The following is a 16,589-nucleotide window of genomic DNA, read 5'->3' as shown; positions in this document are numbered from 1 at the left end:
TCCTCACATACAAGGTCTTAAATAATCAGGCCCCATCTTATCTTAATGACCTTATAGTACCATATCACCCTATTAGAGCACTTCGCTCTCGCTCTGCAGGCCTACTTGTTGTTCCTAGAGTATTTAAGTAGTAGAATGGGAATCAGAACCTTCGGTTTTCAGGCCCCTCTTCCATGGAATAAGGCTTAAAACTTTCCTTTTTGCTAAAGCATATAGTTCGGGCTGGATCAGGTGACCCTGAATCCTCCCTTAGTTATGCTGCAATAGGTGTAGGCTGCTGGGAGATTCCCATTATGCACTGAGTATTTCTTCTTCAGTCACCTTTCTCACTCACTATGTGTTAATAGACCTCTCTGCATTGAATCATACTTGTCTGGCTCTTGTCTGGCTCTCTTCCACAGCATGTCTTTTATCCTGTCTTCCTCCCCTCTCCCCAACCGGTCACAGCAAATGACCACCCCTCCCTGAGCCTGGTTCTGCCAGAGGTTTCTTCCTGTTAAAAGGGAGTTTTTCCTTCCCACTGTCACCAAAGTGCTTGCTCATAGGGGGTCATATGATTGTTGGTTTTTTCTCTGTATGTATTATTGTAGGGTCTACCTTACAATGTAAAGCGCCTTGAGACGACTGTTGTTGTGATTTGGCGTTGTGTAAATAAAATTGAATTGAATTGAATTGAATTGAAATATACAAACCTGTTTACAAACGGCAACCAATCAAAAGAAGGCTAGCTTAAAGGCTAAAAAAGCTTTTTTCAGAGAGTACATAAACTAAAGGGCAACACCCCCGGCTAATATGAGATAAATAAGGATTACGTAAACCTGAAAAGTATCTAAAGAATAAAAATAGGAAGTTGAAAATTAAAATAACAGGCCCATTTTTCAAAAATTATCTTTATTATCTAGGGTAAACTAAAAAAAAAACATACTAATGTTTTAATGTTTTTCTGTGTTGTTATCTCAAGTCATATAAAGCATTTTAAAAAATCAGCATAAAAAAACAAATATGCACATGCACAATAAACCAGACAGCAGAAGCTCCAGATACAAAGTTTCTTAGTGTTAGACCTAAAAGGTAAAAATAGACCCTGACCTCTTGCTCGCTGTCTAAGGCAGGTGACATTGCAGAGATAATGTTACCTGCTTTCTGTTTATGGACAAGGTAGTTTATATTGTAAGGTATAGACTTACTTAGGTTCAGGGAGGGGCAGAGAGGGGAAACTACAAAAGAGGAAGGAGGAGAAACGAGACACCACAAACAGACAGGACAAAACAGACTATGGGGGACAGCAAACAAAGGTTAGTGGCATACAAATGCATGGGAAGTGAAAAGAAGTCAATGAAGAAGAAATACTCAGGGCGTCCTGAGTTCCACTGCAGTTTTAGCCAACAGAGGTATAACTAAGGGATGATTCAGGGTCACCTGTTCTAAAGGTAGTAGCTTTTAAAAAATAAATAAATAATCTTAAATGTAGAGAAGGTGTATGTCTGCTGAATCCCAACTGATAGCTGGTTCCACAGGACAGTGGCCTGATAGTCACCACCCATTCTACTTTTGGAAAGGCTTATAACTACAAGTAAGCCAGCACTCTGAGAGGAAAGTGGTCTATTGAGATAACACAGTACAATAAGGTGTTTATGATGGATCCTGATTTTCTACATCTTGTACCTGAGGAGAAGGATTATAAATGAATAAAATGCTGCTGTATGAATCTAAATATCCAGCAGAATAAATGCTGTCGACTACTAGTTGATAGGAGTATAAGATAAAACAACATAAACAGCAAAGCAACACATCAGATTAGATTAGAAATCATTCATAACCTTTGGCCCATTTTATACTTTCCTCCATTGTTGTCAGTTTCTTTCCTGTTTCCGTGGTGGTCTTGTGCTACTAGCTCTGCACGATCAGCACTATTCCATTTTTGCAAACAAGCACTTTGAGTTTTGCAGTTTTTTTGTGCAGCAATAAAGCTACACGGGAACCTTATCAATCCCGCAAATGCTACAAAGTTAAGGGGGTCCTTGACCTCATTCTATGATCATTAAAAAGGCATTAGCAGCTCCATGCTACAATAGCTGTTACTAGTATAACACAGCTGGATTTCTGACAGAAGTCTGCTGCCGGCTGAGTTGCTCTGTGCTGCTGTAGGCTTAAATATGGAAAAAGAATTTGTGGAGCGAAAAAGATCATGACTCTAGTTATACTGCATTGATGTTAGATCATGAAAATGCATTAGGACAATGCATGGAGCTGGCGAAGGGCTTTGTTGATTATCAGATTTGGGGCATTCTGACATTCAGGGTCTCTGCCATCTAACAAAAAGGCAAAAGTGCCAGAAAAAATAAATAAATCAGGGATTCGCAAGCGTGAAGAGCAGTAGAATTTCAAGTAAGGCTTCAAATTGACACGCCTCCTCTAAATCATGCTGTGCAGAAATAGGTGTAGAAGTCTGTCATTGTAACGATTATCTGTTTGTTCTGTTACTCCAGTTGTTTTGTCTAGCCTCTGGAAAAGAAACAATGGCGTGTCCTCTATTATGCCAGGCTGGCAAGACTCAAATATCACTGCCTCATTTATTTATGTGCTCCATTTCTTTTTTCTTTTTTCTTTTTTGCCTCCTTTGGCCGATATATAAAACAGCAGAGCAGTGGTTTAAGGCAGCTGGCCTACACATCACCACCGAGGACCACGAGCTCTAACATCACCCGCCTTGTGGTGCAAGGATGCAGGGGTGGAAAGCACTCAGTTATCATACGCAGCCACAAGGAGGTCTGGCAAAAGTCTCAGTGATGAAGTGGATGTGAATAAGTAAGGGAAGGCCTCGCGTACAAAGCAGCCTAGCGGGTCGCCACATGGACCAGCTAGTGGCAGCGGGTTGTAAAGAGAGACAGCTGTGAGTAAAAAAGGAAAACAGGAATGCACCTTTCTTCTCTGTTGCGCGCACACACACACACACAGGCCCACAGGGAACAACCACCACCCATATCACCCACTTACTCAAGAAAGCTGGTGATGTAGTCTTTGCTGCAGGCAGACCAGGAGAAAGGGTTGGTGTTGGCTGTTATATGAGCAGCCATCAGTTTGGCTGTCTCGTGACCTTTGGTACCGCAAGAATTCCCAATCCCATCATGGTTCATCCCAAAACTGAAACAGAAAAAAATAAATAAGAAGAGGAATTAATGCAGCTGGGAGAAATGACCATCTGGTCTGAAAGTGGTAGTTAATTGCACAGTTTAGATGGGATCTCGCTGGACAGTTAAGGCTGCTGGATTGTGGATGTCAGCCTCTGTGGCTGTAAAGATTGAGCTCATTGGCTCTAAAACAGCTGTGTGGAGGGGTCAAGGGTCAAACCCTGTCTGGGGCTCTGCAGGAAAGAAGAAGTTCTAATCACCACTCAGATGCCTGTCTGTCAATCACCGCCTGCAGGTCTGAGCAAGCCAGGGAAGGAAAGTCAGCACAGACTGGAGCGAGGAGTCAAGACCCTTTAGATCATTACAATGATCAGCTCCAAACTTTGAGCACTGTTCTGAAAGCTACTAAATAGTTTCTTTCACACTGAATTCATGTTGGACATCAATGGTTGCAACAATTCATTTTCAGAAAAACTTCATCTGTCAGGATATCATTTGACAGAAAAGTTTCTCATTACAGCAGGATATCAAAGCTTAACTTTCCCTCACAGTCTAGTAGCGCGAATCAGGTCTAATGTATATAACAAACCCAACCACATTGCACAGACTGAACCTGTTTTTCTAAGGCTGGCGTTTATGACATTTTACCCTACTCTGGAAATAAATCAGGCCAGTCGAAACCCTGCTGTAGTGTGTTTTTTTATACATCCTCTAGAAGCAGAGACTATTTTTACAACTGCCCCACAACAGAAGCAGACATGAGACATAATAAAGGAAATCGCCATCTTGCCTAACTCTCGAGAGAGGAATACACAGACTAATACATCATCATTATTTTGCTTTATATTCAGGAAGAAAGAGGCCAAGGTATGTGGATACTGACATTTGCATGAGGAAATATGTGCAGTTAAAGTCTGCAAGGGGAAAAAAAAAGACTATATGCAAGTCTGGCAAAACCAGGCTGTAAGTAATGTTTGTTTAAGAATGGGTCGTGAAAGTGATAAAAGGTTTGAAGACAACCTTAAGTAAAAAGAGGGCATTTGCCAACACCTAAAACTGCCATAAAAGGTGCTACATTTGTGGAACGTTTCATTCCCAAAAATGTAAAAGGAAGAACTTCAAATCCTGCTTAGAAATCTGCTGATATCAGCAGTGTCAATACTCATATTGACGGATTTTATGCCACCAGAGAAGTTTAAGTTCTGAATTAAAAATGGTCTTTTCAGTCATGACGTCGTCAAAAGGATCCATGAATAAATATTGTCGGGGTGTAAGTTCATTGTGGATGTGCATAAGGTGCCATGCCAAATTATGCTATAACCATGAAAAAGTATAAAGACAAAAAAGGAAAACTTTTACAAGCCATGATAATGGTTAATTAAGGAATAATAATTCTCAAGTCAAAGTAGACAGAGCTGCACCACTTTAAATTAATGAGACAAGTTCTGTTAAGTAATTTAAATGTGTGCCTTCAAAACCAAGCCATTTAAGGCCCTCTGACTTGGTCCCACCACCTCTGCAATACGCATCAGGGAGTAATGTCAAGTTTTATATTTTATATTAGGATCCTAAAAACTCACTTGTGGCCAATCTCGTGCGCAATGGTGAAAGCAGAACCGAGGCCGATGTCTTCATTGATGCTGCAGCTCCTCTCTGGCTCACACATTCCAGCCACTGAGGCCAGACCTAGACATACACACATAAACACACATGCCAGACAAACATACAAACACAAGGTTGAGGCAAAGCATTCTTACGACTCGCTGTCATAAAACTGGGATTCCATACATAAGCTACTGTTTGCAGCAGTGCTGAGAGACTCAGCTAAAGGAGAAGTCCAGTTTAGCATTTGCTCCTAAATGTTTGTTGTTTTCTGTTTTTGTTTTTGTTTGTTACTTAAACTGGAATATTGCTGGAAAAGGTTTATACACTGGATTTCATGTAACTAGTATTCTGACAGAAAACTGACAGAAAATAGAGTTGTTTTTTCTCATTCCAAAAGCAAGACTTGGAGAAAGAGGCAGAGAGAAAAGAAGAAAAAGGGAGAGGAGAGGGCGTTTCAAGTTAAAAACGCTCCACAATCCAGGTGTCGCAGGTTCTTTTTCCCCTAAAGCCTGACAGGTCAGATAGGGAGACTGCTGGCGATCCTTCACAGATTACATCTACAGGTGACTGGAGAGTGGATCATATGACACTGCAAAGCAGGTGTGTGTGTGTGTGTGTGTGTGTGTGTGTGTGTGTGTGTGTGTGTGTGTGTGTGTGTGTGTGTGTGTGTGTGTGAGAGAGAGAGAGAGAGAGAGAGAGAGAGAGAGAGAGAGAGAGAGAGAAGTACTTTCTATTCATTTCATGTTGGGCTGAGGAGTTTTTCCCAGGTTTTCATATATTTAAGAATAAATTAAGGGGAATCCTGTCACTGTGGATAATCTCAGTCATTTCTGTTAAGTTTTACTTGACATTTTAAGTAAATTTGTAAAAAAAAAAAAAAAAAAAAAAAAAAAAAAAATGACAAACAGTTGATTGGAAGTATTCGCCAATTAGATGCTGTTAAACAATGGCAGGAGAGGGTGCAACAAGATGAAAAATTAAAAGTGCACCAGTTATAGAAATATGATATGCTTTAAGCTTCTTCATTAGTTTGCAACAGCTCAGGTATTTCCATTGCAATTTAGAGAAATTACATTTTTTTTTTATCATCACATCTTTTCCACTTTAAAAAGTGTCCTTTTTAAATGACAGTAAAGCTAGTTGGATTCAGCTTTAGGATGATAAATGACAATAAAATACGGAAAAGCAAATGCACATCACCCCATACTGATGGACTGCAGCATTACAGTTTGCATGGAGTGATAAATACACTATACTGACACTCCACAGTGTGCAAGCTGTTGATATTTTACATTATTTTACAGCATACCTACTGAAATGTAAAACAACACTTTCATATAGTAAAAAATATGACACTACTGTGCTGCATAATATAGATTTTACAACATAGTAAAGTCACTTGTTTGGTTGCCATTATAATGTTTAATGTACCTACTGTAATAACCATAAAAATGGAAAATGTCTCTGTACCCTCACCAATGTACCCTGAAATCAGTTTCTTTACATTTTCATTCTCCTTATTCACCACACGGTTATCCAAAAGCTCCTGTATTTAACACCCTGAAGATACACGCTGAATGGACATGACTCATCACTTCCAAGGAAGAACGTCAAAGGCTGAAAAGTGAGGCTCGTGTGTAAGTGCCAAAAACTGCATTTGTGTATTGGCAACTTGGGCCTGGCTCCAAAAGCAAGTCAGGCTCCACAGAGTCCCAAAAATGAAAATACCCAACTTTACAACACAAGCACATTTTTTATAGCCGAATACATAGCAGTTTTGGCCTTATTGATATTCATATCTTAATAGCAACTTGGGGTTGCTATGAAAGGTGGTGAAGGGGTGTGCCATCCAGTCATCCACATAGATGGCAGGTGGAGCTGTACCCACTGGTGTCTTCTGAGTCTTACCTCTGCTAAATATTGTCCCTTCACTGGATCTTTCTGCCATGTTTGGGCTGTAGGTGCATTTTGGATCAAGTTATATGTCCAAGGAAGTTGTGCCTTAGCTTTGATGAGTGACATTCTACTTTATTAGTCTGTTATGCAACACTAATTAACCAATACTGTGTTTGTCTGTGCCTTACAGTTTATGAATGTAGCTTGCAAGCATTAGCTGATAATTTAGCAGGCCACCCTTTCTTCTTAATAATAATGTGATGGCCAAAACACTAACAGTGAGGCTTCAAAAAACCCCAAATCAATGGGTGACATCACAGTGGCTGAGTCCATCTTTGATTTAGTCAGCAGTCTTGGTCATCATGGTGGTCCACTGCTAGTTAAACCTTAACATTACACTTAGCCACACACAAGCTGGAAACCACATCACACACCCACAATAATTAAAGTCTAAATGCAAAATAGCTAAAATAAACATCACAGCACTACATAATTAATGATTTGAGCCTAAGCATGTACATTCCCATGAGTCTTTGAACTTGCCACTGTGTAAATAACCCAAGCTACCACCACCTTGGGTTGCTACAATTGCAACTCACGTAGCTACTCTTTCTTTTTAATTTCTTTATTTTGACTATGTGCGTTTAAGAGTTAAGTTGTGGACGTACTAAAGCATCACAGTGAGACTCAAGTCTGACTTAACTAAAAATGAGAAAATAGGGTATCAATATTTATACATTGATATGAATCAATATTTTTTCCTGAAAGGTATTAGCATTTAAAGTACTTAACTGTATTTACAAAAGACGGTACATTACTGTATACTGTACTGTACATTCCCTGTATTTTTTTTTTAGCAATTGATACAAAAAACATCTTGCAATATAGTTGTGGGGATTTGTTTGGACTTTCATTCAAGAATTTTTCAAGCACTTAACATGTGCATAAATCATGTAGATAGGAGCACAGTTACTGTCAACAACTTTCAATTTTCTTTCTCTTGAGAACAAGCAGTTACCTCTGAACTTGGGCAAATCAAACCAAAACTAAATGTCTGAATGGTTTCATGCAACGAATGTGAGCAAGAAAATATGTTTCTTTTTATTCAGCTCGCATGCACCAGAGCGGTTTTCCAACTTGCGGTAGAAATTTTTGCAAAATGTTCTAATGATAAACTTTGCACACCTCTTTTTACACTGTTCATTAGCTACATAACATGTAGTTTGGCGACCAGTGCAGCTTCACATCTTCCTGTAACGCATGCATGGACTCCTCGCTTCCTCACGAGGACTCCATGCATGGACTCCTCGCCTGCTAAAAGTGGCATGGCCTTTGTGTCCTCTTTACTAACAGGCTAAACAAGAATAGACTCGCAAATCAGGAGGCCACTGAAACCATTACTGCAGGGAAAGAGGGAGCCTGAAGGTGAAGAGGGAGGGAAAAGAAGAAGGGTGTGTGTGTGTCTGTGTGTGTTCAGGGGGGGGCAAACATGTGCATTATCTCCACGCCCATGATTACTCTGCGACCCTAAATGCCAGCAGTCTGACCCGAGAGCATGATCCCTGGGAGGAAAAGGAGGAGGAGCAGAGAGGGAGGTGGGGGTGAGACAACGAGGAAGCCAAGCAGATGCCAGGGCAATTAAAAAGACCGGGGAATGTGACGAATGCGGTCAATCTGTCAAACCACCCCTGAAGTCACGATATTACCTCCAAGATATACTGTGGTGCCTGCAGGCTCCAGAAAAGAGAAAAGATAAGGTGGGAAAAGAAAGAGCTGGGTGGGTAGGAAGGTTTGAGGTGGAACTGAATGACTTGAGACAGAATTTTTTTTTTTTTTCGGGGGGGGGGGGGGGATCTGCCACCACTTGCTGTCCTTTTTCCACTCCCAGTAACACCAGAGCGTGCATATCACCCACTCCATCTCCCTCCTGCATACTCTAACACCCCCTATAATTGTCCTTTTCCACTTCCATTTTCCTTTCAACCCCTCCTCCTCTTCTTCTCCATCTCCCCCATCTGCCACTAATCTCGTCTCTTCTTCATCCCTCATTTCTCCTCCCCCCTTTTAAGTCTTTGCCCTCCTTAACTTTCCTGCACATACCTCTTCCTTTCTCCCTCTCAACCCCCAGTGGAAGTGTAAACACCTTAGACAAACTGAGGTTGGAGGCAGAGGACAGAGACAGAGGAGATTTATAAACTAGAGGTGACCACAGCTGTCCAGGTTCAGGGCTCCCGGCCTCAACAAACAGAGGAGAAGCCACTGAGGAGCTATAATAACACAGATGAAAATATTCTTCTCATTATGTCTCACCGGATTTGTCGGATTTGTGTTTTCTACACAAAATTGCGAAGGCTGCTAAATAAGGTTTTTCTGAGGACACGTTGAATGGGAAAATAAAAACCTCTCCAAAGAGGAGGAAAGGATAAACTCCAAAACTAGACATTTAGTGTAGTCAGCATCACATAAGATTACAAAGGAAACCTAATTTAACATATATGAAATTTACTCAGCCTTTTTCACTCACCTAAGGTACCACAAGGTTTGTTCTTGTAGGTGCAGATGTCATACCTAAGAACAGGTAAAAAAAAAAAAAAAAAAAAAAAGAAGAAGAAGAAGAAGAAGAAGGAGGAGGTCACAACACTCAAACTGTTTAATCACAGTCTGGTCAGGTATAATGTCACCTTTAAATCTTTCCCTCGTAAAGACGACCTCCCCGTTACCCTAATGGCTAGTTTTGACCCTCAGTATATGTAAGATAAGATAAGATAAGATAACCTTTATTAGTCCCACACGTGGGAATATTTGTTTTGTCACAGCAGGAAGTGGACAGTGCAAAAGTTATGAAGCAAAAATTAGAATACAGTAAGAATAAATACAGTACACAACTGTACAGAATAGAATAAAATACTATATACAGTAGAATAAGATAAAATAGAATAAAATATACAATAAGATAAAAATAGAATACAAATGCTATATACAACTGAGTAAAAATACAATGATGCCAGAAAAGATTATTGCACATTAGTGTTATTGCACATTTGTGGATGTGTGTGTTTGGTGTTTGTTGACTATTAGACTAGCTTCTGGGTTTTTCCAAACATAGCTGCATAGGCAGAGACCCTCACTAACTTCTGTTACACACCCAGTCATTTTGTTTTATAAGCAGCCCTTAAATATGACAGAAAATGCTCAGTCCAGAAAAGAGCTTCAAGTGTTACTCCTAGTTACTCCTAGTATTAAGAGGTAAAGAGTTATGCATAACAATATCATATACTAGCTTGGGCTGTCAAGTCAATGGATATCCACTGATTGCACTAAAAAAAAATTTCCCCATTCAGCAAGTGATTTCAAGTAGTCACCAGAACCTGGTCATCAATAGGTTAAGCGTGCAACACGCTGAACCGGCTGGACAGGTAACCTGTCTACTATTGGATGGGTTACCTGGTAGGAGGTAACCTGTCTCTAAACAACAGTGGCCTGACTCAGACTGATTGCAATCACTCGCAGACAGATTGGTAAATGTTTGCAAATACCTGTTGTCTAATATTTAGGCGCAGACATATTGCTAATATGTTTCAAGAAATCTGGGTCAATCTGTCCTGATGAACGCCACTTGTTCCTGAGAGTCTATTGGTAAAGGTTATATTTTAGTTACATTCCTATTTTGCAGTTACAGTGCCTACATGACTACTTATAGAGGAATTTTGGAGTTTGTTTCATATCTATGAGCCTATGGCTGTACTATGAATGTAAACTGTGTGAATTTCTGTACAGCAGATTTGCTGTTTTCGCTGATCACAGTTAACTGTGTACTATCACGAATACATTGCATAACTGTCAACTTGACCCCATTGAACTGTGAACCGATGGCAAGCTAACTCCATCTTATTGCCCTTTTATTGCTGTCTTGACACACTAAAGTTGGTTTGAAGACAGCAGCTGACTGCCAGTGGTCACAGAGCTGGTCCACCTCTTTGAAGGAACCATTTCAAAAGCAATGAGATCACAAGTTCATGGTCCCAATAATTTTGGTTGTGCCGTGGGCTCTTTTTTACAGTTAATACAATAGAGCAAAAGACCCACAGTGCCCAAGGAAATTTTTACAGGATTGCATTCAAATTAATGAGACAATCATACCAAAAGCTTTTAATCTATTAAAACCAAGAGCACAGCAAATTAAATTTTACCCTCCCACCACCACCTCCACCATCACCTACCACCCTCACTCCTTTGTCTCTGAATTACTCCTCTCTCTCTCTGTTCTCTTTTAAGTGACCCTACTTGTGACTTTTCTAATGCGTTTTTGATTTATTCCCCCACTTTTTCAAAGTTTTTGACACCACCCATTTCAAAACAAAGACTGGACAATGACATTCTTGTTTTATGCTAACAAGAACTTTCAATCATTCATTCACACTGATCCATGTTACCAAAGATCTGCAGGAAAAGTGTCTGTGGCTAATTTCATCACAGCTATAGAAGTGGTGTATTTTTATAAACCAAATACATTTAAACAAGCCCATCCATCCATTCATCTATTCTCTTCAGCTTATTCTTATTCAGAGTCGCAAGGGGGGTTGGAGCCTATCCCAGCTACCATAGAGGCGGGAGGCAATGTACACCCTGGACAGGTCAACAATCTGATGCAGGGTTAACACAGAGAGACAGACAACCATTCACACTCACATTTGCACCTATGGGCAATTTAGAGTCAGCAATTAACCTAGCCCCACTAAGTGGATGTCTTTGGTCTATGATAGGAAGCCAGAGTACCCACAAAGAGCCCACACAGACATGGGGAAAACGCCACACAGAAAGGCCCCGGCCAATGAGCTCATCACCAATGAGCATATGGATAATCCTGCTTTATAACACTTAGAAAAAAAACAAAATTTACTAGATTGATTTAATGTTTTATTAAATATGAGGTTTGTTGACTATGACCTAAAACACGTGACAGAGCTCAAGTCATCAGGAAAGCGTGAATTGAGGAAAGGGTTGGCAGCTATTTTCCCATAGACTTCTATAGGACAGGAAGTCTTTTTGCAATCACAGATTTTACCCCTTGGCTTACCTTTCAGAGTTTTCTTTTATACTATCTATGCTATGCACTCATACCCATGGTTTATAAATACATCTTGCTAGTGACACTAGCTAACATCAACTTAGTAACCAGCCTTTTCATTCAAATACAACTCAAGAGATCGGCACAATATTCTAATCCCCAAGAAAAACAATGTGGATATCAGATTTATTACTTGGATTTTGCTGTGAACAAACTGTGACAGATAATAGATTTGTAGACCAATGTTTGTTTGGAATGACCATTAGGTATAACAACCTAATGGGGCTTTTATATGTCAGAGCATTGCGTCTGTCAGCTTCCTTAGAGCTCATCAGTAACAGAGTATCCAAGTTAATTCATGCCCTCAAACTGAAAAAAATAGTTTGTGAGTTAAAAGCCCCTTCCATGTGTTTTTTTAGTTTATGAAAACAATAACATTTCTCAGCTTCCTGCTAAAAAGGGAAAGCCAAAAAGGCAAACTCCATGACCACTGCAGGCAGGCTCTATTAAGCAGCCTTTGCTGTTTAACCTGCATTTAGCTTCACTTTGTTTGTGCAAAGTGAAGCTAAAACCAATAATAAAACCAACAGCCAAAGAAGCTGGAGAATAACAACTGGCAGACAACAAGCAAGCACTAATGATAAAAAGGCTGTTTTATGCAAACTAGAGAATCAAAAACTTTGCCTTTAGCCTATGTCAATCACAGAACCGAATCCTCTCTCTATATGGAAGCAGCTGGAGGAATATACACATCAGTTGCCAGGTTAAGTAGCCAAAACAGTTCTGGCAACAATAAAGTCTATTCCAGGTAATGACAGAGTTTTACTATTTTATGACATAAATTGCGGGATGACAGGTACATTACGTCCGTAACAGCACATTTTACTTTCAAAATGATGGCTTTTATTCCTGTGAGCTGTTACAGGTAAAGTGTGCACACAAGACCTGGACTTTTGGATTTTCCAGTGCTGTAGCTGTCGGCATTTGCTGAAAGCACATCACAGAAAATAACCTGTATTTGCTCAAGATGAGAAAATTACAAATAAAGTAAGAAGTGAAAAATTGTATTTCAACACTGGATTATTATAATGGTGTGTGAGCAACATGTTGTCCACTGCTGTAGCTGTGAGCCAACTCTTACCGGGTGATTAGGACAGCATTGTCATGATGAGCCATCCCATTCTCTGGAATACTGTTTCCATTGCTGTGATGAGACAGGATGGACTTCTGCCACTTACAGAAACTGTCCAGAGACTTGTCAGCATGATGATTAATTTCCAGATTTGGCTGCAAAAAACAGACATGAAAAACAAAGTGATAGAAGAAAACGCAATTACTACCAAAAAATCTTTTATTGGGTGATGCTAGATACGTGCGGCTCTGCAAATTTGAACTAAAATATTTACCATAGTGGGCAGTATTTTACCAGCAGGCATGTTCAAAAAGTTCTTTCAAATTTTGATATTTCATTTAAGCCCAATATTCATTTTCTCAACAGGCTCACAGGTAAGAATGTGTTATTAACAACTTAAAGCTGAGGTTCACTCACTGCACCATCTCATGGTACAAACTGTTACCTTACAAAAGTACAGCCAGCTCCTACTTTTAACTTACGTTGACATCTCTTCGTCACAAACACAGATGTCAAGTCATAGCACCTTTCTTAATATTCCACTTTGGAAGGTTTTATACTACTTTTAATTAAAGGACTTTACAAGAGGTAACATGATGTTACATGATGTTTTTCCCATGTTGTTTTGTGGCCATAGACATTATAAAGGATGGATGCAGCTACCATGAACTCATCCATTGGTTTATTATGTCAAGATGAGCTATTTTGCCTTCATCGACTTGCTGTTTTAAAATGAGCAATGTGATCAGCAGAAGTAAAATTGCATCCTCGTTGGCCAATGACTTTTCAATCACAAGTCGTTAGCCAATGAGCATACTCTGGATAATCCTCCTTTCTGAAACACAGAATAAGCTAAATTTACAACTCAATGTTTTACTCAGCATGACTCAAAATGAGTGACTGAGCCCATATATACATCAACAAAGTTTTTAAGAAGGTCAAGTCCAAGGGCAGGTTTAACTTAGAATATTAAAAAAACCTTTTCAAAAAAACTTGAATGCAAGTTTTTTTGAAACCAGAGTTATTGCCCCCTTGTAATTGCTTAAAAGAATGGAGGTTTGATTTACGATTGATTAGCACCTAGGTTCTCCTGTTTATATGCAGATTAATTGATCATCAGCAAGTGTGAGCACCTCTATAGAGGCAATTGGCAGTTTGCTGGCCTGGAGCATTTTGTTGTATGTTAACATAACACCACAATCAGCCCAGTGGATATCCCAGCTAATTCACCCTAAAATCAGATTGTGCAATGCTCAGAGAAATTGTAAAAAACCCAAGAGCTACATTTCAGACTCTACAGGTCTCAGTCCTTTGGACAGATGAGCCCAAATCTGAGATGTTTGACCATAACGCACAATCCATCACTGGGTGTCAAACACAATGGAGATTTGACAGTGAAAAACTTTCTTTTCACATGACTTTATACCCAAAAATCTGGAGGCCTATTGCCTGCTGTCCAAAAAATAGCATGCATGCAAAACAAAAATGTAAAAAAAAAAAAAAGCTCAAAACAAAAAAGGGCATTGAATTTATTGTCATGCGTTGACAGCTCTAAAGACTGAGCCAAAGTAGAACGATTATCTGGATGAATTATTGGAGGAGTACTGTTGGGGGATCAGAGGGATGTTAGAGGACCAGATTTTGCAGAAGACAGGGGTTTTCTCTTTGATTTAGGAGACGATGCAGTTGTAGTAAAGGTAAAACCATTTACAGCAGGAAGAAAAAGATGAGTCATAGAAGGAGCAGAGGACTTGCACTATTGGAAAACAGGGAGGAAAAGTAGCTAATGTAGAAGGACAACTGGGGACGTTTTAGTGGAGTTTGGTAAATGCTTCTACTTCCATGAATGCAAAGGGTAATTAAACTGTGCTGATGTCAGCTTACCCACCAAAGAATTAGAAAACATTCTGCATACAATGTGAATTTTCATAATGACTGATATACTAGTGCTGCTTCATATAATTTAAAGTTTGATTCCACTTGACATCATTTTTGGAACTGATGCTACAAAAAGAGTTGCTCGACCCTTTCAGAAAAACAGATGGTAGGAAGACCCTCTGTTTCTCTCATCACACATACATGCACATGTATAGTACATGTACAAATGCTCAATAGAAGCTCCCTGAGGGAAGATACCTGAGCACAGCTTTCATGTGAAGTGGTGTCCATATGGTGAAGAGTCTTTCTACTCTCTACCCTTTCTACACAGAAGTTGCATTATACAGTTATACACTCAATACAGGTGAGGATATAGATACTAGAAGTAGTGGCTTAAAACAGAAAAAAGAGACTTTCTCTTACCTGATCTTCAGTCAGAACAATCAGCCGGGTCACAATAATGTTCACAACATTTCCTAGGCTGGCATCACGGTAAAGTTTGGCAACCTGACCTCCAGAAAAGAAGAAAAGACACAAAGTCAGACAACTGTGCCACACTACTCTGCCTGTCCACATATAACATGAGCAACAATGGAGAAATCATGAGTGTAGACTTGACCGAAAAAGTAGGCTCAAACTTACAATATTCATTACGGACAGGATGTAGTGCTCAATGTCTTTGCGTCCGTGGTAACCGACCATCATTTTATCAGCAACCACAAGCGTCTCCACAAAGCGCTCAGTGCTGATGGATCGCTTCTGTCTGTGGGTGCTGTTTGACAGCTTGCTGTAGTTTTGGGGCGAAGGCGTGCTAAGCTGGCAAGGTGCACTGGTTTTAATGAGGTCTGTGAATGACAGGGAGACAAAGACAGGTAACAGTGAGGTAACAATCAGAAGCGTGACACATTATCTGTTTGAGAGAGAGCTGGTTTACGTGTGATAGGTGCAGATATGGAATCTGCCACTTTGAACCTAGCAGCTAAAGTCTTTGTTTTATGGCCCAGCAGATGCTCTGGGAAAAAGCTATAAGATGCTGCATGTCAGGGCATGCTGGCTTCCTGGTGATGACAGTCTTTGCTCTTTCTCATAAGACCCTGGCCGAATACCTAAATATCCACCTGGTTATTTTTGGTTCTAACTTAACGTATCTCACCAAACAGAGCATTGGTGAAACTGAGAATTTTCAATTCTCAAAATGATTATTGGTCCTATAAATAGAATTTGTTCTTCTGTAAAGTCTTCTTTATGCACTGAAGGGCGTTATATGAAAGCTGGAGCAAGACTTTCTGTCACAGGTTGAAAGGTGTCCAGGCAACTATAGCACACAAGAGGCCCGGTCATGTCTAACAGAACCTGGGCCTAGAACCAAACCAGCACTTCCTCTAACTTGCTATGTATAGTTATTCCTTTACGTCAGTTCCACCCACACAGAGTCCAACCCAGATGGAGGTTCACCAACCTGAAATGCCACAGCTGAACTCCTGGCTATGCTCTTGTGGTGAGGGAATGGCAGACATTTTATAAATAACATGCTGCTGTGCTTCTTCCAGGTTCCATTCACCAGAGGTGGTTGAGGATATGTTCTTTAAAGGCTCTATTAAATACTGTTCTTCCTCTGTTGTAATAACACCGTGCTTGTTGGGGAAGAAAATCAATGAAAAAAAAAGCAGGTTAAAAACAGGAAACATTGGTACTAAAAGTACAGTCTTAAGAAAAAGCACTGTATTTCATAATCATTTCATTAAAGGAGCAATCCTAGTTTAGACACTTGTTACTCTTGTCTGTGCTCAGACAGGCGGACATGAAGGAAACTCAGGCATCCTTTGTTTCAACAGGTGAACATTTTCAAAATCTGCTTTTATGAATATATATGAAGAAA

General features: G+C 39.9%; 1 protein-coding gene across 3 annotated transcripts in view; it reads right to left on the bottom strand.

The window, feature by feature from the left end:
* The window catches only part of adamts6 (ADAM metallopeptidase with thrombospondin type 1 motif, 6), a 73,558-nt gene that overhangs the window by 52,201 nt on the left and 4,768 nt on the right, over positions 1 to 16,589 (bottom strand). For all 3 annotated transcript variants that reach the window (XM_003455154.5, XM_019360686.2, XM_019360684.2), the window contains exons 5-11: positions 16,170 to 16,344; positions 15,353 to 15,555; positions 15,134 to 15,217; positions 12,842 to 12,987; positions 9,157 to 9,200; positions 4,712 to 4,817; positions 2,998 to 3,144 (exon numbers count right to left, since the gene is read on the bottom strand). In XM_003455154.5, coding sequence (XP_003455202.1) covers positions 2,998 to 3,144; positions 4,712 to 4,817; positions 9,157 to 9,200; positions 12,842 to 12,987; positions 15,134 to 15,217; positions 15,353 to 15,555; positions 16,170 to 16,344 — 905 coding nt within the window. The remainder of the gene's footprint in view (positions 1 to 2,997; positions 3,145 to 4,711; positions 4,818 to 9,156; positions 9,201 to 12,841; positions 12,988 to 15,133; positions 15,218 to 15,352; positions 15,556 to 16,169; positions 16,345 to 16,589) is intronic.

The sequence above is a fragment of the Oreochromis niloticus genome, linkage group LG7, assembly GCF_001858045.2.
Source record: "Oreochromis niloticus isolate F11D_XX linkage group LG7, O_niloticus_UMD_NMBU, whole genome shotgun sequence".
NCBI lineage: Eukaryota > Metazoa > Chordata > Actinopteri > Cichliformes > Cichlidae > Oreochromis > Oreochromis niloticus.
This window is presented reverse-complemented; position numbering and strand designations above follow the sequence as displayed.